General features: G+C 43.4%; 3 protein-coding genes and 1 pseudogene across 8 annotated transcripts in view; 1 reads left to right on the top strand and 3 right to left on the bottom strand.

Annotated features, from left to right (window-relative positions):
- The window catches only part of DARS2 (aspartyl-tRNA synthetase 2, mitochondrial), a 36,662-nt gene extending 29,763 nt beyond the window's left edge, over positions 1-6,899 (bottom strand). For all 4 annotated transcript variants that reach the window (XM_066261185.1, XM_066261186.1, XM_066261187.1 and 1 more), the window contains exons 1-3: positions 6,225-6,899; positions 4,527-4,626; positions 1,789-1,855 (exon numbers count right to left, since the gene is read on the bottom strand). In XM_066261185.1, the coding sequence (XP_066117282.1) occupies positions 1,789-1,855; positions 4,527-4,626; positions 6,225-6,348 (291 nt within the window). In that variant the 5' untranslated portion in view covers positions 6,349-6,899. The remainder of the gene's footprint in view (positions 1-1,788; positions 1,856-4,526; positions 4,627-6,224) is intronic.
- Positions 6,900-7,181: 282 nt separating this feature from the next.
- On the top strand, positions 7,182-23,755 carry CENPL (centromere protein L). 3 transcript variants are annotated; one of them, XM_066261184.1, is made up of 6 exons: positions 7,194-7,610; positions 10,927-11,103; positions 12,465-12,716; positions 18,884-19,185; positions 19,342-19,426; positions 20,130-23,755. In XM_066261184.1, the coding sequence occupies exons 2-6, from the start codon at positions 10,930-10,932 to the stop codon at positions 20,199-20,201; spliced, it is 885 nt and encodes a 294-aa protein (XP_066117281.1). In that variant the 5' UTR covers positions 7,194-7,610; positions 10,927-10,929; the 3' UTR covers positions 20,202-23,755. The 3 variants fall into 3 exon arrangements, with proteins under 3 accessions (XP_066117280.1, XP_066117281.1, XP_066117279.1); XM_066261183.1 differs by having other exon boundaries at positions 7,182-7,275; positions 18,884-19,426; XM_066261182.1 differs by having other exon boundaries at positions 18,884-19,426.
- On the bottom strand, positions 8,114-8,193 carry LOC136327722 (U2 spliceosomal RNA; annotated as a pseudogene).
- LOC136322527 (oocyte-expressed protein homolog) lies at positions 10,107-10,430 on the bottom strand. The gene has a single exon (XM_066254489.1). The coding sequence runs from the start codon at positions 10,428-10,430 to the stop codon at positions 10,107-10,109; it is 324 nt and encodes a 107-aa protein (XP_066110586.1).

Genomic DNA, 23,755 nt, shown 5'->3' with positions numbered 1-23,755 from the left:
AGAGACAGAGAGAGGAGAGAGAGACAGGGGGGAGGAGCTGGAAGCATCAGCCCTCATATGTGCCTTGACCAGGCAAGCCCAGGGTTTCGAACCGGCAACCTCAGCATTTCCAGGTCGACGCTTTGTACACTGCGCCACCACAGGTCAGGCTTCAATCCATTCATTTCTTACCGCTCATGTTCATAGTTGCGGGTGGCTGGAGCCAATCACAGCTGTCCTCCAGGACAACACCAAATTTTTATTGGATAATGCATAACATACACGGGTTGTTGTATGGCTCTCACGGAATTACATTTTAAAATATGTGGCGTTCGTGGCTCTCTCAGCCAAAAAGTTTCCTGACTCCTGATCTAGGTTGTTCCCAATTTTTTTTCTATTAAAAATAATCCTGGAGCCAGCATATTTAATAAATTTCCTCCTTTAATAAAACTTTTCAAAAACTTATTTGGACTACGTGCCTCTACGAACACCTGCAGAATTGTGGATTGAGTTACTTTACAGCATTATAAGTTAATATCCCTATACAACAACCTCATGCTTTTCAATAAATTAAGTCAAAGATTTGACTTAGGATATAAAACCAATGGGGAATGTGGTAAGGTGCCAGAGAACTGGAAAACTTAGTATTGGCAACGCCATTTTAAAGAGGAAAAGTCAGGTTTTCTGTCCAGTCCTTTCTTTGGAAAATGGAGGGAGAAGGATATAAAAATCTCCTGACTTACAAGGATGACTAGGGTCATTTGGTTTTAAATTCTCTGAAAGGATTAAGGTTATCTGAAAACTTCCTTTTGCTTTCAATGAGACAAAATTTACATACCACCCTACATTGATCTTAGCTCTCCCCCCCTTCCTGGAATCTGAGATTAACGTGTACCTCTAGGCATAGGAGAGATAGATACTGAAAGGATTTGTGAATGTCTTTGATTGTATTACCTTGAAAGTTTTAACCTTTTCTGTAAATCTCCTAGACAAATGTTAATCTTGTTAATGTAATGTAAATCTTGTCAAATGTCAATCTTGTTCAATTGTTAATCTTGTGAATGATTATGTCATGCTGTCATGCCCCCCCTAACCCTATGTGTAATCAAAGGGTATATAGCCCGTCTCTGAAATAAATATACTTGGGGCTGCATGATTTGGGTCTGAAGAATCCCCCGTGTATGCCGCCGGCTTAATCAATAAAACTACTCAAAATTTAAAAAAAAAAAATCCTGGAAGTAAAATCCTTGTATTTATGTCATTTTGCATCTGTGTAAGTCTAGGTATAAGATGCTTGTAAGATAACTGACTAGAGGTGGAAGGAGTGGTGGAAGGATACGTGCCTTTGCAGTTCTGATACTGCCACACCGCCTTCTACAGGACTAGCACCACGTGGACTCCCTCTGGGAATCTACACACACCTGTTTTCCTCACCAGTGTGCTGTCAATCCAGCGGGTCAAAATAACAATTCTGTGTACTTATAATGCACATTTTTCTACCTATGAGTGAGGTTGGGTATATTTTCACAGACCTATAAGCCATTTATATTTTCTGTTCAGTAAATTTTAGTTCATATCCTGGGTTCATATTTTTACTGGGTCATGTTTTTTTTAAAAATTTGTAGTAGACTTTTAGGTATTAGAGAAATCAGCCCTTTGTTTTTGATGTGCTCCTTAACAAATGTCTCATTTATATCTATATAGGTATGTTTGCTTAGTTTTCTTTAACATCTGGATTTAAAACCTCAAACATACTTAGATTACCCTAACCACAGTATCAAAGAGTAACAGTATGCAACCTTTTATTACCTCATCCTGGGGAATGAGAACTTGAACAAGCCCCTGGAAATCTCTTAGGACCAGGAAGATGTTTTGCCTGATTAATGAAGAAAATGAACATGTTAGGATACAATCTGATACAATCTCTGAGCCCAAGATCTAAGCAGACAAAACAAATTAAACCAACAAAGACCCATACAATTTCTCACATTATAATAAACAATATGTGCTTTCATTAGCTATAGTCATATTTTTTACATAGCTTATTAATGAAAACAAGACATTTTTCATTTTAAATTTCAATTTTTATTGGCAATATAGTTAGTTTACTAATGTTATCCATATGGCTTATTAATGAAAAGAAAGCTTTTAAAATTAAAAAAAATTTTTTGCCTGATCTGTGGTGGCGCAGTGGATAAAGTGTTGTCCTGGAATGCTAAGGGTGCTGGTTCGAAACCCTGGGCTTATCCCAAGGTCAAGGCACTTACATGAAGCAACTACTATGGGTTCATGCTTCCCTTTCCTCTCACCTGCCTTTCTCTCTCTCTCTCTCTCTTCCCCCTCTAATAAGTAAAATCTTAAAATAAAAAAAATTAAAATTTTCACTGGCTTAAGACCTTATAGAAAAATTTTATTATATCTGGAAAATTCCCACATATTAAAACCCAAGATAATATTTTATGATATTAAAGCACCTGACTGGACATTTTTGAAGTAAAACAATAAATCTTTTCCTAAGAAAAAATATAGTCTAATACAATCTGAAATTTCCTAGAAGAGGTCCATTACTAATTTAATACCTCACTAAACCATCAAAATATCCCCCAAATCCCAACATTTTAGCATTCAACCTACATTTCTCATACTGTCCTTAATACCAAGAGTAGACTCAGAAAGCCTCTTCCAATTTTTAGTTGAAGATAAAATCAACAAATTTATGGGTCAAATGTCCATCCATCTGCAACATATTCTTTTTTTATTTTTTTTTCATTTTTCTGAAGTTGGAAACGGTGAGGCAGTCAGACTTCTGCATGCGCCCAACCGGCATGCCCACCAGGGGGCGATGCTCTGCCCATCTGGGGGGCTGCCCCTCTGCAACCAGAGCCACTCTAGCGCCTGAGGCAGAGGCCACGGAGCCATCCCCAGTGCCTGGGCCATCTTTGCTCCAATGGAGCCTCGGCTGTAGGAGGGGAAGAGAGAGACAGAGAGGAAGGAGAGGGGGAGGGATGGAGAAGCAGATGGGGGCTTCTCCTGTGTGCCCTGGCCGGGAATCAAAGCCGGGACTCCTGCACGCCAGGCCGACGCTCTACCACTGAGCCAACCAGCCAGGGCCCTGCAACATATTCTTTAGAAAGGTCGCACAACTTGTATTTTGGATCTCTTCATGGTGAATTATTGTACTATTCAGAAATGTTCAGGAATACAGAGATAAGCAACAACAAATGGGCTCTATTCTTTTTTTTTTTTTTTCATTTTTCTGAAGCTGGAAACAGGGAGAGACAGCCAGACAGACTCCCGCATGCGCCCGACCGGGATCCACCCGGCACGCCCACCAGGGGCGACGCTCTGCCCACCAGGGGCGACGCTCTGCCCACCAGGGGGCGATGCTCTGCCCATCCTGGGCGTCGCCATGTTGCGACCAGAGCCACTCTAGCGCCTGGGGCAGAGGCCACAGAGCCATCCCCAGCGCCCGGGCCATCTTTGCTCCAACGGAGCCTTGGCTGCGGGAGGGGAAGAGAGAGAGAGGGAAAGCGCGGCGGAGGGGTGGAGAAGCAAATGGGCGCTTCTCCTGTGTGCCCTGGCCGGAATCGAACCCAGGTCCTCCGCACGCTAGGCCGACGCTCTACCGCTGAGCCAACCGGCCAGGGCAATGGGCTCTATTCTTAAGGAACACTCTACCTAAATTTAGAATAAAATAAGCCTTTTCACGCTCCTGAAGTTTACCAGCTGCCCCATTCCCAATTACTGGCCATATGAACTGTTAAACAAAAAATTTAACTTCCATGGCTGAAAGTCTTTTTAAAAGAAAGGGTTTATTAGGCAGCCCGTTGCTAGCAAAAGAAGAGTGGTCCTGGGGGCATGGAGTTTTACTGGCAGCAAGATTAGATAGAAAAGACAACATGTCCATCACCCTGGGGGTTTTCAAACGATTTTTATACAAGATGTAGGAGGAGAAAAGCGTAGGCCGTTTGGAAAGAATTGACATTAGCTATATACATAGGGGGTGGGAGGAGGGGAAGCGGGCTCCTCGTGGGCTAGGCACAGCAGCAGAATCCGTAAAGCTCACGTGTGAACAGAAAACAGGCTCCTGGAATTGTACAGGCCTGGCTATTCACTCTTTGTAGATAATCTCTGAAACAGCCATTTGGATGTCAATTAGAATCCAACGTACACTAAGGACTGAGAGCAGTTCTGTTGGTTTTGCAATATAGCTGTTAACCAGTGAACCCCTCTGTCTCCTTCCAGCCTGATATAATTTAGAACATCTCAAAATTTTCTCCTTCTCAGGACTCTTCAACCTTTGTAAGCCAAATGACATTTCAGTCCACTGGTGGATCATATTTCATTATTATACCTTTCAACAGATGTTACTGGTACTTACTCAGTGAGACACTATTTGGGTCTTTCAAAAGAAAACTGAAAATTCAATGAATTCTTGCAGGAGTTGCAAAGCTTTTATTCTTCGGACCAGTTGAAAATTAATAAAGGTTTGGCATTGCCTTGGAAAAATAACACCATGCATTCCTAAATTGTTGGCCTCAATTTACCTTCGGTACTGAATCCATCCACACAAGGTGACTTCTTGGCCTAAGTGAGAAGAACGCAACTCTCCACACGTGTTGGTCCGGGCAACAAAGCTACTGAGTTCTTTTTAAAAAGTAAGAAAACAGCAAGATTAAAAACATCATTTCTGTTCAGGCTGGGTAGTTCAGTTGGTCAGAGCATCATCCCCATACATTAAGGCTGCGGGTTTGATCTGGGTCAGAGCTCATACAAGAATCAACAAACAAATGCATAAATAAGTGGAATAACAAATCGATATTCCTCTCTCTAAAATCAATCAATAACAAATTATATATGATATATGTTATTTCCAAACTGCTTAAAAATAAAGACTCTCAAATCACATCATCATAGATATTTCATGTCAACGAGTAAAATTTATAAAGTAAATCTAAGTGTGTCATTTGATTCAATCATTAAATTTACCTGCAAATGTGTCAAAAGCCAACTGAGTAACTGTCTTAATGTAAATTTTTGCCTTATGTTAAGAAATCTAAAATCTAAATTTTTTGATTATCTCACATTTGCACTGACCTAAAATCACCCCATTTTTAACTGTGCACATCTTTCCCAAATGTTGCAGTAATATAAGGTTGTAGTAATTAAATATATAGAAATACAGAAAAACATGAATGATATGTAAAAATAATTAGGATATAATATTAAAAACAATTAAGGAAGTTAAAATAAAGTTATGCCATCTGGATAGGAATGAATATAGTGTGTACAAATACAATAAACTCTGATTTAGCGCATGGCTCACTTAGTGTGTGAAGTTAATATAGATAAGAAGTGGCTTGATGTCATAACTCTGTGGGTTGACATAGACAGGAGGCTCTCCTAGGAACATCTTAAAAGTACCTTAATGTAACATTTCAGCAAATTAACATAAAAGTGCTCCCTATGAGGAGCTCCCAAAAAGGTGGTTTGAGATGATAATCTTGTAAATTAACACGTGTTAGACGGCATTGGCCAGATAAGGTACTAAATCTAATGGGCCCCCTGCTGCGGTAGTCGCCCAGACTCCAACATGAACATGGACTGTCTCCACACAGCTCTGACCAAAGACAGCAGAGAGGAGCACGCTGACAGGGCCCCCTTAAGCTGTAACCAGGCATGCTAAAAGAATTTGTGAGTAATAAACTGCCTGCGTCATTCTTGCGACTAACTTGTATGTCGGTTGAGTCTTTCCTCCGATGGCAACTGGTGGCACTAATAAGTAGAATCCTCATAGCTGCCTCAAGAGTAGTCTCGAAGAGGCTGCCAGCCCTGATGATAAGCAGGAGTGTTCCACTGCACGGGGAAGTCAGATCAGGGAAGCCTGATCCATGTAGAGCTTGGGCTCTACTGGGACACCAAATCAATTAGGATATTAGGAATCACAGAAGTGTAATGAAGTGACTAGCTTTAGTATGAAACGAGAGTGAAAGTCACTATTGTACACTTAGAAAACACTACTCAAAATATTCTCAAGTGTGAAATAATTTTTTAGACTTATTACTGGCAACAACTAAAAGCGGAATAGACCATCCATGCGGCTATTTTTCTGGTCTTTTTAAACTCCAGGGGGTAAAAAACCCTACATTATATGAAATGAAGAGGGTGAGGCCATCCATCCAGTTGAGACTGGGGAGTAACAGAGAACAGGAGTTAAGAGGACAAGAGCTCGTTACTGCTTTCACCTGGAACTCTCCGCTGTGAACTGAGCATCAGGCTTCTGGAGAGAGAGCCCCAGATCAGAGGGGCGACCCTTCCGATAGGTGTGGCTAACCCCCTGTTCAGCTGAGTTAACCAACTGGAGAACATGTTGGAGACGCAGGAGGACGAGACGCTCACTAATCACACAATGCCCGTCGTTGGACGTTGTTCAGCCATCATTTTTGGAAACAAACATGAATCCCTTCGGCGTTCCCACTCTCTGCTCCAATAGTTAAGCCCTTCTCCGCTGAACATCCAAGGACACGTGTATAGAAAATAGATTTAGCTGCAAGGTCTTTGGGGCCCTGGGGAAGCGCGTAGAAGCAAGAACTTCACCCCTCTCCACGCATCAATTTCCACTTCTATTAAAACACACAGCTGCGGCCAGATGTGCGAGAACACGTCCACAGAGCAGCGCAAGGTGGGACCCCACGGCAATACAGAGCCGCAAAGGGCCGGGTCTCGCGCACGCCGTTCCCTTCCTTCCACGCTTCCCCTAAGATTCCGCGGCAAAACCAAAAACGGGGAACTCAGCCTTGCGTTTCAAAGCTCCTGGCGCCGACTTCGGATCTTCAAAGTTAGGGAGAGGGCAAATCCAAAACGTCCGACAGACTCAACCCAACCGCAGATCGCCGCGGGGAACCAAGCGCTCCTCAAACCCCCGCAGATGTCCTAGATCACGATGAAGACAACCAGCCAATCAGAGCGGAGGCGTCGCCGCCATGCTTAGTGCGGCCGGAAGTTGGGAGGAGAGCTTCACCCCGGTAGCTGTAGAGCAACCGCCAAGCGCTTGAGAAATGAAGGCTGATAATCAGGTCGCTCGAGACGTGCCTTCAGTAAAAATGGCGACCATAGTCGCTTCACTAACTTGAAACCTGCGCCCGGGAGATTTCAAGGAAACTTCCGGCGTCGGCGCAGAGCGGCTCGGGAAATGATTTTAAACTAAGGCGGCGGTTGGAGAACAGTGCGACCGCTTCGACGGCTTGTTCTCGCAGCCGGACTGAGCAGCCGAAGGGCGCAAGGGGAGAGTGCGAGGTGGGACACACTTGTCCCTTGCCCTTCCCCTGCGCGGTGAGAGGCCGACTTGACAGGAGCGAGGGTCGCAGAGCTGGGTGGCCGAGTCGCGGAAATGTCCCTAGGGGCGCAGTCGCAGGACTCCCCTGGCGTCTGAGGGAGCGGAGGTATCCGTAGCCCGCACCCTTGGGTCCCTGATGGACCCGCTTGTCGAGGAGGGCCAGATGTCCCTTAGCTGCCATTTGGGCGTCTTCTGTACTTCAGGGGGTTTCAGCCTCGACAGAGTGTTGGGTCCAGTTCCGAGGAATGAACCGTGAAGCCAGCATGGGTGACAGCGTTCTCACGGCCCTGGACTGGTAAGCTGCGTTGTGTGGGTCCAGGACTGGCAGCGAACCCGGTCCCTCGCCCTGTGCTGTGGCCCTTGTCGCTGCAGGAGTGTGTGTCACCCCGTGTCCTCAGCGTCCGACCGAGCCCCGGTGGCGACGTAGAAAAGTGACTGAAGTCAGGGACCTTCCTTCACAGACTTGAACACAAGCTACACGTGCAGGAGGAGCTAGCTAATTTTAGATTGGCTTTAAAGTTTTATGAAAATCCTGAGTAATGATCTATTACGTGGGTTTTAAATTTTATCTACTTATTTTATTTAAGTATAGTTGGTATGCAGTATTATATCAGTTATATTAAGTTTAGATGTGCCGCGTAGGGACCTTACTGTTGCACACTTGGCAATGGGACCACCCCGCTAATTCTAGTAATTCCGGGTCACCGTGCACCTGTATTACTGACTAGAATCCCTTCGCCTTTTTTTGATCAATTCCCGGATCCCTCCCCTCTGGCAGCCATCAGTTTGATCTCGTTCTGTGAGTCTGTTTCTGTTTTATCTTCGTTTGAATTCCACATATACTACACTTGATCTTAGCCAAAAGGCCGAGAAGCGATGAATTCCACATATAAATGAAATCTTATGGTATTTGTCTTTCTCTGACTTATTTCACTCAGCGTAATTAATACCCTTTAGGTCCATCCATGTTGTCACAAATGGCAAAGTTTATTCCTTGTGAGTCGTAGTTCTTTGTATGTATGTACCACTTTATCCACTCGTCTATTACCGTAATTAAAGCATAGTTTGCTTCCATATCTTGGCTGTTTATTGTAAATAATGCGGCAGTTCACATAGGGTGCAGATGTCTTTTTGAGTTAGTGTTTTTGTTTTCTTTGGGTGAATGCCCAGACGTGGGATTGCTCGGTGGTATGGTAGCTCTGCTTTTAGTTTGGGGAAGAACCTCCATACTGTTTTGCATAGAGGCTGCACCAGTCTGCATTCCCACCAACAATTTACGAGAGTTCCCTTTTCTCCACATCTTCGCCTGCGCTTGTTTGTTGACTTGCCGACAGCACTTCCAGACTGAAATGGCTCTCAACCATTCAGTAGGTGGTGCCGTGGCCTAAGTTCCTGTGTGCTCTGACCTGCATGCACTCCTGGGACCTCTAGGATAGTGGTGGAGCAGGATGCTCCTCCGCGCTGTGACCGGCTGGCCTCCGCCGTGGGGCACCGTGACTGTGGTTGGGCAGTGTGGCTGGTGGCAGACGACTGGTTTTGCGAGTTACCAGAACTCCCTCTTTTTCTCTCTGTGTTTTTGGCTTTTTCCGGCTCTGGGGGGCGTGTGAAGGAGAGGAGGCAAGTTCGCGATCTCGAGCCCCAGCCGCCTTCCCAGTTATGGCTGTTGGCACTGCTGTGGGTTTGCAGCTTCCCAGCCACCTCTACCGGGTTCTGCTGCCATGGGGAGTGGGGAGGAGAGAAGCTTTTTCCAGGAGGCGAAGTGAGTCTGGCCCCTCTTAAGCTCCAGACCACAGTGTGAGAATGAGGAGGTGTATGAACATGGACCAAAATGAGTAGCGTACCCTGTGGGCGGGTATACTGTTTCCAACGATTTTGATTTTATAGAACATTCTTGAGGGGTTTTGTTAGTCCCATCTAAAGGGCTTTGGAGCTTTTAAAAAATATTTACCCCTGATATTTCATTGTGTATACACATACACACACTGCTCCCAGGAATGAGCCACTGATACAGGCAGAAGTGTATAATAGGTTTTTTTTTTTTTTGGGGTGGGGGGGAGGATTAACAAAACCTTAACTACTTGAAATTGGTTCGGATTCAAGCATGGTCTTAATCGTGGCAGAATGGGAAAAGGACACTTTAGATAGAGAATTACAGTTCATAGGCAAAAACACGAAGGCAAGAGTATCGGTAGGGGAAGGAGGAGGATAAGGATAGCTGAATTATAAAAGATCTTAAGTACAGAACAGAAGAGTAGAATTCATCTCATCACTGTAAAGATTTTTGCACGGGGGTCTAATACTAAAGTGCCTGCTGAAGAATGATATGGAAGAAATGTTATGGAAGAAAAGTTGTATATTCTTAGATATGGAAGAAAACATTTATTTGTGGCATTAAGAACCTAGCTTTGGAAGTAGCTTTGGGAATAGATGACAGACCATTGAATGAAAAACTCAACAGAATGTGCTTAAGGACTACATGTTAAAGAATGAAAGTGGGAGACTACTTAAAGGAATTTAAATTCACTTAGAAAATAAACAGGAATTTGAAAATGTACCAGTTAGCTTTTGGAAGGAGAAGGATGGGAAGGAGTTGAATTTAGTTTTATTTTTTAAAATTTATTTTTTTGAAGAAAAAGGAAATTAATTACTACAACAGTACTCACGTTTACATCAAAACAAATCACTATCCATCAAGTAAAAGGAAGTAAGAATGCTTAAACTTAAGGATACTTGCTTCTTTTGAACTTTAGTAGCAGAAAAAGGTCTGTTCTCATAATGCTCCTGAAAATACTTATGCAACAGGAGGCTGGAGAGTCTGGAAACCTGATGCACGGGCCTTCAAGAACTCCTCAAGTTGTTTCATTTTCTCATCTCGAGCACATTGTTCCCGGTGCTGTGCGGCCAGGCTCAGGAGCCCGCCCTTCACCCAATTTTGTACACGAGGCTGTCCGAAGAGGGTGACTTCGACTAAGTTCCCAGAGTTTATTATATCGACCGTCAGCAGGACCTGGTTCATCCACTCTATGTCCGGAACCATGGCTCGGTCAGGGCTGAAGATGGAGTCAGCCAGCCACGCCTCCAGGGTGAACACCAACGGGTCTCTCAGCTCCTGCATAGGAAACCACCAGGGCCGGGTGCAAAGCCGAGGGGGTGCAGGTGGGGGTATCCTCAGCTGCGGGTCCAGGGACGGAGCACACGTTCATTGAGATTCCTGGGTCCCGGCTTCTGGCTGGTCGGCCATGGCAGGACCAGCAGACCAGGAGCGAGATCGCATGACTCTTGCTGAAGTCCAATAAGGCTCAGCAGCCTGTGTCCCCTTTGTGGTTTCCCGCCAGCCCTGTCCCTTCCAGCAACCAACAGGGCCCAGGCCGAGGAGGCCTGAGGTGCTCCCTCTGAATTTAGTTTTAAATGTACTGTGTCTGTGTTATCTGTAAGATATTCATAAAAGCCTGTAGCCAATGATAAATACTAAACTTGGTTGGAAAATCAAAACTGGGGGCAGGGAGAGGGAGGGAGAGAAAGTTCTATTATAATGAGGAGAGGAATCATTGAACCTGTGAGCATGAATTAACTTTTTAGTGTTTAGAATTGTGCTATTTCTTTTCCTGTAGACCATGGATTCTTATGAGACACCAGAATCGAGTTCCAGACAAAGTACAACCTCAAAGCTTAGCAATTACTTTGCAGATGCCACCCCTCTGCAGAAGCGGTTAGAATCTGTCAGGAAGCAGACTTCATTTGTCCCGAGGTCACCTCAAAGGAGGATTCCCCAGTGTTCACAGTTGCAGGTATGCTTTTTCTTCCCTTCGTTACTCAGTAATTGAGAATATATGTGAACAAAACATTTCCATTTTTGTTACTATTTTTGTAATTTGAGTATTTTCTTAACCCCGCAGGTAATAAAATAAGTGAGAACCAGCCAAAAGAAACAATTATTCACACTATTAGTACCTCCTTTGTTATGTCTTTTAAACCCCTATAATCTGGAACATTTCCACAATATTTCTTTGTTTTTTATGACATTGACTTTTTTTTTTTTTTACAGGGACAGAGAGAGAGTCAGAGAGAGGGATAGATAAGGATAGACAGACAGGAACGGAGAGAGATGAGAAGCATCAATCATCAGTTTTTGTTGCAAGACCTTAGTTGTTCATTGATTGCTTTCTCATATGTGCCTTGACCGTGGGCCTTCAGCAGACTGAGTAACCCCTTGCTCGAGCCAGCGACCTTGGGTCCAAGCTGGTGAGCTTTGCTCAAACCAGATGAGTCCTCGCTCAAGCTGGCAACCTCGAGGTCTCGAACCTGGGTCCTCTGCATCCCAGTCCAACGCTCTATTCACTGCACCACCACCTGGTCAGGTGACATTGACATTTTTTAAGAGTCTAGTTTCCTCTTCTCCCCTTTTTATTTTTTATATTTATTTATTTATTTATTTTCTTTTTGCATTTCTCTGAAGCTGGAAACGGGGAGAGACAGTCAGACAGACTCCCGCATGCGCCCGACTGGGATCCACCCAGCACGCCCACCAGGGGCAACCGCTCCGCCCACCAGGGGGCGATGCTCTGCCCCTCCGGGGCGTCGCTCCGCCGCGACCAGAGCCACTCTAGTGCCTGGGGCAGAGGCCAAGGAGCTATCCCCAGCGCCAGGGCCATCTTTGCTCCAATGGAGCCTTGGCTGCGGGAAGGGAAGAGAGAGACAGAGAGGAAGGAGGGGGGCGGTGGAGAAGCAAATGGGCGCCCCTCCTATGAGCCCTGGCTAGGAATCGAACCCGGGTCCCCCGCACACTAGGCCGACGCTTTACCACTGAGCCAACCGGCCAGGGCCTTCTCCCCTTTTTAAAAAGCAGATATGCCTCCTTTTGTATTTGTTTTATGTTTCCTCATGATTAAGTTGAAGTTGTATATTCTTAGCTGGGAAACTATATAGGTGCTATTGTGTCCTTGGGGAATGACATCTAGTACCACATAGGTGATGTCAATTTTGATCATCCTGTCAAGGAGTTGCTAGTTTGTCTGGAGTGCAAAGATCATGTACCCAGTCATAGGTTTGTATTAAATAATTAACATGCTATAATTAAATTTTTATTCACTAAAGTTTCCTAATTCTTAAACTTCTTCGATTGTGATTTTTTTTTCTTTTTTTTTTTTAGGAAAATGTTGATCTTCAAAATGTTGCATTCCTTCTGCATAAGCAGTGGACTCTGTATAGTGTAACCCCCCTGCATAAATTCTCCTACACTAATCTCAAACAGTATTCTAAACTCCTGAGTGCTTTCATTGCTTCTGAGAAGCAGAAGGGACTTGCTGTGGAAGTGGGAGAAGACTTGGATGTTAAAGTGATTTTCTCAGCTCTCCTGGGACTGAAAGGGACACAAAGAGACCCTGATGCATTTCTTGTCCAGGTATAGAAAACAATACTGGCTTCCTCAGGGAAAAGAATCTGCCTTGTCTTGGTTTGGAAACTGGTAATTTTTACTGTTATAATTTAAAATTCTTAGGCTTGTGATTTATAACCTCTTTTATGTCTTATTTGGCCAAATTAAAGTAATTAGATAAGGTCAACTTAAAAAGTTTTTTCTATTACAATACAGTGGGGCAAAAGTAGGTGTACAGTTGTGAGTATGTGAAACAGTTTATTCTTGTATTATTATTTATTAATTATTGTATTTTTTCAATACAAACAACTTAAAACCAACTTCAGCCACACCCTGTATTATCATGCTTATTTTAGAAAACTTAGAAAATACATAAAGTACAAAGAAAGCTAAAAATCACCTTTTAGCCTGACTGGGTGGTGGCGCAGTGGATAGAACATCAGACTGGGATGTGGAAAACTCAGGTTCGAGACCCCGAGGTCGCCAGCTTGAGCGAGGGCTCATCTGGTTTGAGCAAAAAGCTCACCAGCTTGTGCCCAAGCTCGCTGGCTTGAGCAAGGGGTTACTTGGTCTGCTGAAGGCCTGTGGTCAAGGCACGTATGAGAAAGCAATCAATGAACAATTAAGGTGTTGCAACGTGCAATGAAAAACTAATGATTGATGCTTCTCATCTCTCCATTCCTGTCTGTCTGTCCCTGTCTATCCCTCTTTCTGACTCACTCTCTGTAAAAACAAACAAACAAACAAACAAAAAACCATTTTCATTTTATTTTTTATTTTTTATTTTTTTTCATTTTTCGAAGCTGGAAACGGGGAGGCAGTCAGACAGACTCCCGCATGCGCCCGACCGGGATCCACCTAGCATGCCCACCAGGGAGCGATGCTCTGCCCCTCTGGGGCGTTGCTTTGCCGCATCCAGAGCCATTCTAGCACCTGAGACAGAGGCCACAGAGCCATCCTCAGCGCCCGGGCCATCTTTGCTCCAATGGAGCCTCGGCTGCGGGAGGGGAAGAGAGAGACAAAGAGGAAGGAGAGGGGGAGGGGTGGAGAAGCAGATGGGCGCCTCTCCTGTGTGCCCTGGCCGGGAATCAAACCCGGAACCTCTGCACGCCAGGCTGACGCTCTACCAGTGAGCCAACCAGCCAGGGCCCAGAAAATATTTTCATGGACCAGCCTTTAGGGTGGGACAGATAAATGCACAAAATAAAATTATGCGACCAGTGTAAAAACTGTGGTATTTTTATTTTATTTTATTTTATTATTTTTTTAAAATATAATTGTCAAAATTACAATAGTTGGCCCTGGCCGGTTTGCTCAGTGGTAGAGCGTCGGCCTGGCGTGCCCGGAGTCCCGGGATCGATTCCCGGCCAGGGCATACAGGAGAAGACCCCATCTGCTTCTCCACCCCTCCCCCTCTCCTTCCTTTCTGTCTCTCTCTTCCTCTCCTGCAGCCAAGGCTCCATTGGAGCAAAGTTGGCCTGGGCGCTGAGGATGGCTCTATGGCCTCTGTCTCAGGTGCTAGAATGGCTCTGGTTGCAACAGAGCAACGCCCCAGATGGGCAGAGCATCGCCCCCTGGTGGGCATGCCGTGTGGATCCCAGTTGGGCGCATGCGGGAGTCTGTCTGACTGCCTCCCCGTTTCCAACTTCAGAAAAATTCAAAAATAAATAAATAAATAAATAAATAAAATACAAACCAGTATCTCTCATGAACATAGATACATCTGTTTGACTATCTGTGGGGATTTTCACTGTGTGTTTATAACTTGTGGTTCCTTTACCCAACATGCCTAGTCCAACCTTTTTTTCTCTGATCAATTATATCTTGGGATCTCATATAAAAAGCCAATACTGCATGTCTTGTGTATAACTGTTATTTTGTGTACTCTGTGTATCATATTAGTGTACGTTGTCATATAATGTAAAGAGAAAATTCTACATATAAATAACTCAGCCAACTATCCAAGTGTCGTACCAAGTAATACACAAATACAGCTTGAACAGTGAAAAATAAAATAAAACTGGGATCATGTTGCACATACTTATTTGCATTACGGTATTTTTAGTGTTAATCAGTGTTGAAGATAATTACTCATCATTAGGAATTTTATAGCTCTGTGGGTTTTTACTAGGATTAAATTCCTAGAAGTAGGCCTGACCTGTGGTGGCTCAGTGGATAAAACGTTGACCTAGCATGCTGAGGTCGCCAGTTCGAAACTCAGGGCTTGCCTGGTCAAGGCACATATGGGAGTTGATGCTTCCTGCTACTCCTCACCTTCTCTCTTTCTCTCTCTCCCTTCTCTAAAATGAATAAATAAAATCTTAAAAATAATTTTTTTTAATTCCTAGAAGTAGAATTTTAACAAAAAAATTAAAAGTGTAACATTGTTATATCATGTCAGGTTACTCTCAGAAATATAACATTTTATATTCTTTCTATATGCATTTTATATTCTTTCTATATGAAAATAATATACACTATTACTTTTGATTCATTGACTAACTTTTGATTCATTAAGAAACTGGATTTAGCCTGGCCTGTATTGGCACAGTGGATAAAGCATTGGCCTGGAATGCTGAGGTCGCTGGTTTGAAACCCGGGCTTGCCAGGCCCAGGCACAGATGAGAGTTGATGCTTCCTGCTCCTCCCCCCCTTCTCTCTCTCCTTCTCTCTTCTCTCTAAAATGAATTAAAAAACAAACAAACTGAAATTTATTTTATTCATGCTTGTTACTTCTGAGTTAACTCACCTTAGTCATTGATAAATCAAATTCTGAAACAATTGAACAGTCCTTATTTTGTTTGTTTATGTATAAATCAGGGGTCAGCGAACCTGCAGCCAAATCTGACCTGCTGCTTATTTCTATAAGTGACATTTTATTGAAACAGAGCTGCTTTCATTTGTTTTTGAATTGTGTATGGCTGCTTTTTGTGTTGTAACAGCAGCTCTGAGTACTTGCTGTGGCCCACAAATACTTACTGTCTGTGGCCCGAAATACTTACTGTCTGGTGCTTCACGGAAAATGTTTGCAGAGCTGTGGTATAGGTCCTGGCCCTGGCAAGGATCTCAAGATTCCTAGAATTAAGTTCAGCCGTGTATAACAGAAAACTTAAATAATAGTACATTTAATAGTACAACCAAGATAGAGGTTTGTTTGTCTTACAAGAGAGGTGTCCATAGGTAAGCTGTTCAAGCTGGTATATGCTTTGTTATATTATTGATAACCTAGGCTTCTCTCTCTTCTCTTTTGTCCTTTGTGTGTGGCTCTTATCCTTAAGGTCATCTTATAATCTCAAATGGCTCTTGGAGCTCTAAATATTAGATGCAACTTCCCAGCAGGATGTAGGAGTAAGGTGGGAAGGACAAGTAGGATGCCTTCCCCTGAGTAAATATGTAATGAGACCCAGCAATTTCTCTGTAAGTCCCAGTGGGAAAGGAGACTGGGATTTTTTTTTTTAAGTTGGTAATTTGCCACCCCCAAGTTAAAGCACAGTTTTATTGTGGCAGGAAAATGGACCAACAATTAGTCTGTGCTAAATGGTGTGGGTTTTGCCTGTCTTCAGGCAAGCAGGTGTTCTGGCGAGGAAGAGAAATGACCTGAGTCTCTGGTGTAGTGCCCTAATAGTTTTCAAGTTAAATCTCATTTCTTGAGAGGGTAATAGGACTTTAAAGGTTTTGTTGGGCTTTTTGTGTGTGTGTGATAGAGACAGAGAGAGGGACAGATAAGGACAGACAGACAGGAAGGGAGAAATGAGAAGCATCAATTCTTCGTTGAGGCACCTTAGTCGTTTGTTGATTGCTTTCTCACATGTGCCTTGACTGGGGGGCTATAGCAGACTGAGTGACCCACTGCTCAAGCCAGCGACCTTGGGCTCAAGATGGCGAGCCTTGCTCAAACCAGATGAGCCCGCACTCAAGCTGGCAACTTCGGGATTTTAAATCTGGGTCCTCCGCATCCCAGTCTGATGTTCTTTCCACTGTGCCACCACCTGGTCAGGCAGGACTTTTAAGTTTTAAAAGTGTGATAGACATAATAGATCTGGGCTTTCAGGTATTTGAGACTCTAATAATCTCTTGAACAAGAAGGAGAACTATGGTAAAAGTAACTGTTAAGTGATCATTTCTAAAGGGATATAATATTGGGATATCCTGGTCAACTTTAAAACATCTATGAATATCTGGAAGGCACATTTTGTATCAAGTCATTTACAAACTTTCAAGTTTAAAGGGTAAGTCAATTTGCTGGAAAATATAATCAAGATTATAAAAGATCTCAGTGGATTGACACAATGGGCTAAATTGAAAGAGATTGAAAATTTTTTTTTTTTTCATTTTTCCGAAGCTGGAAACGGGGCGGCAGTCAGACAGACTCCCCACATGCGTGCGACCGGGATCCACCCGGCACGCCCACCAGGGGGCGATGCTCTGCCTCTCTGGGGCGTCGCTCTGTTGCAACCAGAGCCATTCTAGCACCTGAGGCAGAGGCCACAGAGCCATCCTCAGCGCTTGGGCCATCTTTGCTCCAATGGAGCCTGGGCTGCAGGAGGGGAAGAGAGAGACAGAGAGGAAGGAGAGGGGGAGGGGTGGAGAAGCAGATGGGCGCTTCTCCTGTGTGCCCTGGCCGGGAATCGAACCTGGGACTCCTGCAGGCCAGGCCGATGCTCTACCACTGAGCCAACTGGCCAGGGCGAGATTGAAATTTTTATTAGTGTTTACTGTCTTAATATAGGTTGGGGGAAAGGAAGTTACCTATTAACAGCAAAATTGAATATGTAGGGCTAATTTATGTAAGGCTGTCACTAAAAACCAGAGACCGGCTGCAATCTTACAAATTAACAGGAGTATAATCTAATTAAAGATGATGACAGTACTATAATCAGATCTTTTTGAAGAAGTTGTATTTACTTTTTTTTCTTTTTCTTTTTTTTTTTTTTTGCATTTTTCTGAAGCTGGAAACATGGAAAGACAGTCAGACAGACTCCCGCATGCGCCCGACCGGGATCCACCTGGCACGCCCACCATGGGGCGACGCTCTGCCCACCAGGGGGCGATGCTCTGCCCATCCTGGGCGTCGCCATGTTGCGACCAGAGCCACTCTAGCGCCTGGGGCAGAGGCCAAGGAGCCACCCCCAGCGCCCGGGCCATCTTTGCTCCAATGGAGCCTTGGCTGTGGGAGGGGAAGAGAGAGACAGAGAGGAAGGTGTGGCGGAGGGGTGGAGAAGCAAATGGGCGCTTCTCCTGTGTGCCCTGGCCGGGAATCGAACCTGGGTCCTCCGCACACTAGGCTGATGCTCTACCGCTGAGCCAACCGGCCAGGGCCAATAAATTGTATTCACTTATGTTCACCCATAGAGCAGAATTTCTATGGAAATTCATACAGCAGAGAAGAGTGACCAGGATTATGTGAGACTTATATGTATGTCATAGGAGGTATGGTCAAAGATACTGGAGATATTGAACTTGGCAGTACATATGATAGGGATCATCAGTATTTAAAGGGCTTTTCCTGTAAAGGAGACATTAGACTTTGATTTGTTCTTCATGCGTATAAGGGAGAAAGCAGGACCAGTGGGGCCATCGGGACTATAGAACCTCACATGGAAGAACATTTGAAGTTGATAGAAAGATCTGCCTTAGGAAATACTGAGGTCTTCCTCAATATGAGAGTTCAAGCTCATTGCACATGACCTTTTACTGTCCCATCTAAAGTTGAGACATTTTTTACGATACTGTACCTGGCTGTACCATATTTACATCCTTTATTTTGCATTTTGGTTGTATGAAGATCTTGACATATACCATGTCTCTGGTGTAAGAATATTAGGACAAAGGTCAGTGAATTGGATAAATTCTAATAATGATTAGGTATGCTATTCTGTGTTTTTTTTTTTACTTTTATTAATTTTTAGAAAGGAGAGAGAATGAGAGAGAGAGAGAGAGAGAGAGAGAAGGGGGAGGGAGGAGCAGGAAGCATCAACTCCCATATGTGCCTTGACTAGGCAAGTCCAGGGTTTTGAACCGGCGACCTCAGCATTCCAGGTCGACGCTTTATCCACTGCGCCACCACAGGTCAGGCTGTCTGTGTTTTTTGTAAGTAATACCACATATCTTATTTTTGAATGTACTAATTAATTTGAGATGATGTAATTTAGGAGTAAATGTACTTTTGCACTTAATGAACCTGTTCTTTGTAGATTCTGTCAAAATCTCAGTTGCCATCTGAGAACGGAGAAGGTAAAGTGTTGTGGACGGGTTGGTTCTGCTGCATATTTGGAGACAGCCTCCTGGAGTCCGTTTCAGAAGATTTCACCTGTCTACCCTTATTCCTCACCAATGGAGCAGAGACGAATACAGCCATGGTTGGAAGCTGGTTTGAGAAAACCTTTGACTGTTATTTCAGTCGCTTAGCAATCAGTGCGTTCAATCTCTCCTGGATGGCAGCTATGTGGACTGCATGCAGAATGGACCACTATGCAGCTACCACCGAATTTCTCTGGTCTGTACCCTGTAGCCCTCAAAGTCTGGATATTTCTTATGCCATACATCCAGAGGATGCCAAAGCCTTCTGGGACAGTGTCCATAAAGCATCTGGGGAAGTGACCCAGGAGGAAGTTGACTTATTCATGGGCTGCCTTTGTTCACATTTCTATAGGCATTTCAAAATCCATTTATCAGCCACAAGATTGGTTCGTGTTTCAACATCTGTAGCTTCAGCACATACTGATGGGAAAATAAAGGTTAGTTAAGTAATTATTCCTTATTGTTGCATAGTTTTCAAAATGAATGGTGATTGTATTTTCCACATGGAAGAAATACATTGAATGTCTGCCAATTCAAGATAGTAGAGAGATTTTATTCTATGCTTTACAGAAGATTTACTAAAAATTCTTTTTCTTTTTAGATTTTATTCATTTTTAAAGAGAGAGAGAGAGAAGGGGGAGGGGCAGGAAGCATCAACTCCCAACACTACTGCCTCTCAAAGGTTTAAAATTAATGTATTAACCAGGTTTCTGCTATCTGCTTCGTTTGTACAAGGCACTTTTGGAATTGTATATCCCTTTGAGAAGAAGGAAGCTGTGGAACCTCTTTCTAGAAAATGTAGATACTTAATTTGCTTATTAGTTCAAAGGGTTCATAGATGCTCTTTCCTCCCCTCCTTTAGGCGGGTAGTTAGCCCAAGCATGGAATCCAGGATAAAGAAGAATGCTAGTCTAATTACTGCTAAACACTATTGAATATAGTTGTAAATTTATTAAAGTTAGCAGTCTTCATTAGATAAAATTTATTTGAGTTAGAGCAACAGTGGTTTGGGTTCATATTCATATCTTTGCTTGCAGCTATGGAATGTAAAATATGCCTGGAATATTTATCAAATACAAACTGCATTGTTACCATAATTCTATTTTAATATTAAATGTCCTTTAATTTTTTTCTTTTCAGATTCTGTGTCATAAATACCTTATTGGAGTGTTGGCATATTTGACAGAACTGGCAATTTTTCAAATTGAGTGAGCCATTGTGGGGACTATAAATTATAGATTATATACTTTTTTCTCATGGGTTATTTGCCTAATTGCTATGCTGAGAAGGGACTGCAGGAGAAGTGGCCTTCTATCTCTGCATCTGTTTGGTCACAATGCCTTTGGAAGTGCCCAGATGGAAGCCAAGAAGGATCTAGAAGACTAGAAGGGGTAGGAGATGAACCACAGCCTGGTGCCCACGTGACAGTCAAGGTGATCTGGGATGCCAATCTCCAGAAAATGCTGAGTTGTTATTATTTGTTTGCCAATTTTCTAAAAAAACATGTAATGTTTATTATGTTAAATTTTTAGATTCTGAATGAGATATTGCCAATATTCAGTATTTCTAATTTAGGTCTCTAAAACCTTTAGTCCTTGGTAAGCATTTTAGACTTGCCTTTAGAGAGAATTTTTGTCTTGTAAAGACAGTTTCTTAGTACTGGTTAATGTGGAGAACTGGCCATCAAAACATCCTTTGCAGAGGAAACTAAAGATGAATATAGAGTTATTTAAGCCATTAGTATGCTTCTGTTTTTAATATTATTCCATTCCTATTGCATTGTTGAATTAAATACTTTTAAAATGAAGCAGTGTGTTTATCAGTGTCTTGGTGACAGATCCTCAATGTCTCAGGAATTGGAAATAATGGGCTTTTTCTCTAGCGCAGGGGTTACAAACCAACAGTTCTAGAGAGTCGTACAAATGGTGCATTTGAAAGGCACCTGGGGACTTCTTATGAGGGTTAGAGATTTTCTTGTTTAATTCCATGTCCCTAATTTTGCTCTAACACAGTGCTTGGTAAATATCTATAGAGGAAATGAATGAATTTTAACCAACTCTCCCATTTACAGGTGAAAACTAGGAAATTTACTAACTTTAGAGACTCGTCTAAAAGGTTATTTTAAATCTTTGCATTTTACTAACAGCATAGGAAGATTTTGTTTTACTGTAGAAACCATGTTTTTGCTTTTGTTTCTTAAAATATTTTATTTTATTTATTGATTTTAGAGAGAGGAGAGAAAGGGGGAAGGGAGGAGCAGGAAGTATCAACTCGTAGTAGTTGCTTCCTGTATGTGCCCTGATGGGGTGAGCTGGGGCTTCGAACTGGCAACCTCAATGTTCCGGGTCGACGCTTTATCCACTGTGCCACCACAGGTCAGCCAAAACCACATTTTTTAAACTCTTGTTTGGAAGAAAGTAACTTTAATAGGGTATCATTCTAAAAACAAGATTAGGTTCTGGAGTGTGGTATGATTTCACAGTTTTAGGAAGAGTGGAGGTCAGGACAGACATTCATTCATTGAACTAATATTAAGCGCCTGCTGTGTATTTGGAATTGTACTGGGTGAGAGGAATAGAGCAGTGAAGGCAGAAAAGCCCCCTGTCCTGTGGAAATGATGCTCTAATGGAGGGAAGCAAGGATTAAGTAATTCCCCAGGGAGATCAGTGTTGTGGAGAAAGGCAGTGCGACAGGAAGGTGACTCGGCCAGGCCTGCTGTACACGCACTGGTCGGATCAGGCCTCTCTGGGAAGGGGCAGGGCTGAGTCCTGAGTGATGAGTGGGAGCAGCCGCCTGGAGACCTGAGGGCGGTTGTGCTAGGCAGGTGGCACTGCAGGCGTGAAGGCTTTGGAACAGCTAGTGTGGCTTGTTTGAGGAGCACAGGGAGCTGCGTGGCTGGAGCACGGGTAAGAGTGGAGCGGTGTGAGACAGAACTGAGGCTGTGCAGCTGGGACTTCTTACACAGTGTCTCCCAGCTTGTGGCTGGGCATGTGGCTGTCTAGAATGAGTTTAAAAAAAAAAGAATGACAGTTTCCAATCTTTCTCATGGGTATCTGAGTTCTGACTCACGGCAGTAAGTGGAAGTGTTAGGTAGAGCTTCCAGGAACCTTCCTTAGAACTCGGCAAGCATATACCCCTTGCCCTTTGCTTTCAACTTTGCTGCTTGGACACATATAATGACTGATACTCCAGCTGCTCTTTTAGGTCACAGTTGAGGGTCAGGTCCTAATGATTGGGGGTCGTAGCCTGCAGGGAGTGTGTGCCCTGAGGACTTCTTGAAGCCTATCCACAGTATCCACCTTGGGTGGCCTTCCTCCAGACTTAGGTGTCAGAGAAGTAAACTTCCATCTTATTTAAGCTATTGTTCTGGGTCCCTTGCTCATAACCAAACCTAATCCTGATACAGAGGCGGGATTCACATCATCTGAAGTTTTTTTTGTGTGTGTGTGTGTTTTTTTCTTTTTTTGTATTTTTCTGAAGTTGGAAACGGGGAGGCAGTCAGACAGACTCTCGCATGCGCCCGACCAGGATCCACCCGGCATGCCCACCAGGGGGCGATGCTCTGCCCATCTGGGGCGTTGTTCTGTTGCAACCAGAGCCATTCTAGCACCTGAGGCAGAGGCCATGGAGCCATCCTCAGCGCCCGGGTCAACTTTGCTCCAATGGAGCCTCGGCTGCAGGAGTGGAAGAGAGAGACAGAGAGGAGGTAGAGGGGGAGAGGTGGAGAAGCAGATGGGCACTTCTCCTGTGTGCCCTGGCCGGGAATTGAACCCGGGACTCCTGCACACCAGGCCGATGCTCTACCACTGAGCCAACTGGCCAGGGCTCGTCTGAAGTTTTTATAGGTACTGTGAAGGGATTGAGTTTTATTCTAAATGCAATGGGAAGCCACTGAAGTTTTAAGCAGGAGAGTAATGTGACCCACGTTGTATTTTCTAAGATATAGAATGTGTTGTAGGTGGACAAGAGTGGAAGAGGGAACCAGTTAAAAGATTGTTAGAAATGGTATACCCTCTATGGAGAAGTTAACCTCTATGGTTAAATTAGCAATGCCTATTGAAATTATGTGTGATTTACCCTTTGACCACCAATCCCACTTCTAGGATTCTATCGACAAAAATACAAAGCGAAGCCTGCACAAGGCTATTTATTACAACAGTAAGGCTAACAACAATGTGAATGCCCAGCAGAAAGGATTGGTTGAATAACTTACAATGTAGCTCCCAGTGAATTAGTACTATTCAACTATTAAAAAGGTTTGAGGAAGGTACATAATACTGGTGATCTCTAGGATCTATTATGTGAAAGAGCAAAATGTGGGTAGATTGTATAGTATGCAGTCTTTTATGGAAGGAATGGGGAATATGTGTGTTTCCTTACGTTTTTAAAAAAACAACGGAAGGACAACCAAAAACTAATAAAAGTGGTTACTAATAAGGGATAGGAAGAAACTGGGTAAAGGGTACAGGAATGAGAAAGTTAAGGCTTATCTGAATGTTTCCTGTTTATAGTTTGGAACCATATAAGTGGTTTATATAATTATGAAACAAAATTAGATTCAAAACATGAACAAAGCAATCCTTAAAAATTGAAAACAAATTAACTTAAACATATTAAGTTCATTATATAATCACATGAATTAGTTATTGTATTTTTTTCTTTACAGAGACAGAGAGAGAGAGTCAGAGAGAGGGAGAGAGGGATAGATAGGGACAGACAGACAGGAATGGAGAGATGAGAAGCATCAATCATTAGTTTTTCGTTGC

Source organism: Saccopteryx bilineata, chromosome 2 (genome assembly GCF_036850765.1).
Source record: "Saccopteryx bilineata isolate mSacBil1 chromosome 2, mSacBil1_pri_phased_curated, whole genome shotgun sequence".
Lineage (NCBI taxonomy): Eukaryota > Metazoa > Chordata > Mammalia > Chiroptera > Emballonuridae > Saccopteryx > Saccopteryx bilineata.
Note: the sequence above shows the minus strand (reverse complement) of the source record. Positions and strands in the feature narration are given on the sequence as shown.

What these genes read in the sequence shown, in the direction of transcription:
- LOC136322527 (XM_066254489.1), bottom strand. Translation starts at nt 10,430, where the DNA reads ATGCAGGAGCTGAGAGACCCGTTGGTGTTCACCCTGGAGGCGTGGCTG.
- CENPL (XM_066261183.1), top strand. Translation starts at nt 10,930, where the DNA reads ATGGATTCTTATGAGACACCAGAATCGAGTTCCAGACAAAGTACAACC. An exon ending in CTGATGCATTTCTTGTCCAG is followed by an intron (nt 12,717 to 18,883) that starts GTATAGAAAACA and finishes TGTTCTTTGTAG; the next exon opens with ATTCTGTCAAAATCTCAGTT. An exon ending in ATACTGATGGGAAAATAAAG is followed by an intron (nt 19,427 to 20,129) that starts GTTAGTTAAGTA and finishes TTTTCTTTTCAG; the next exon opens with ATTCTGTGTCATAAATACCT.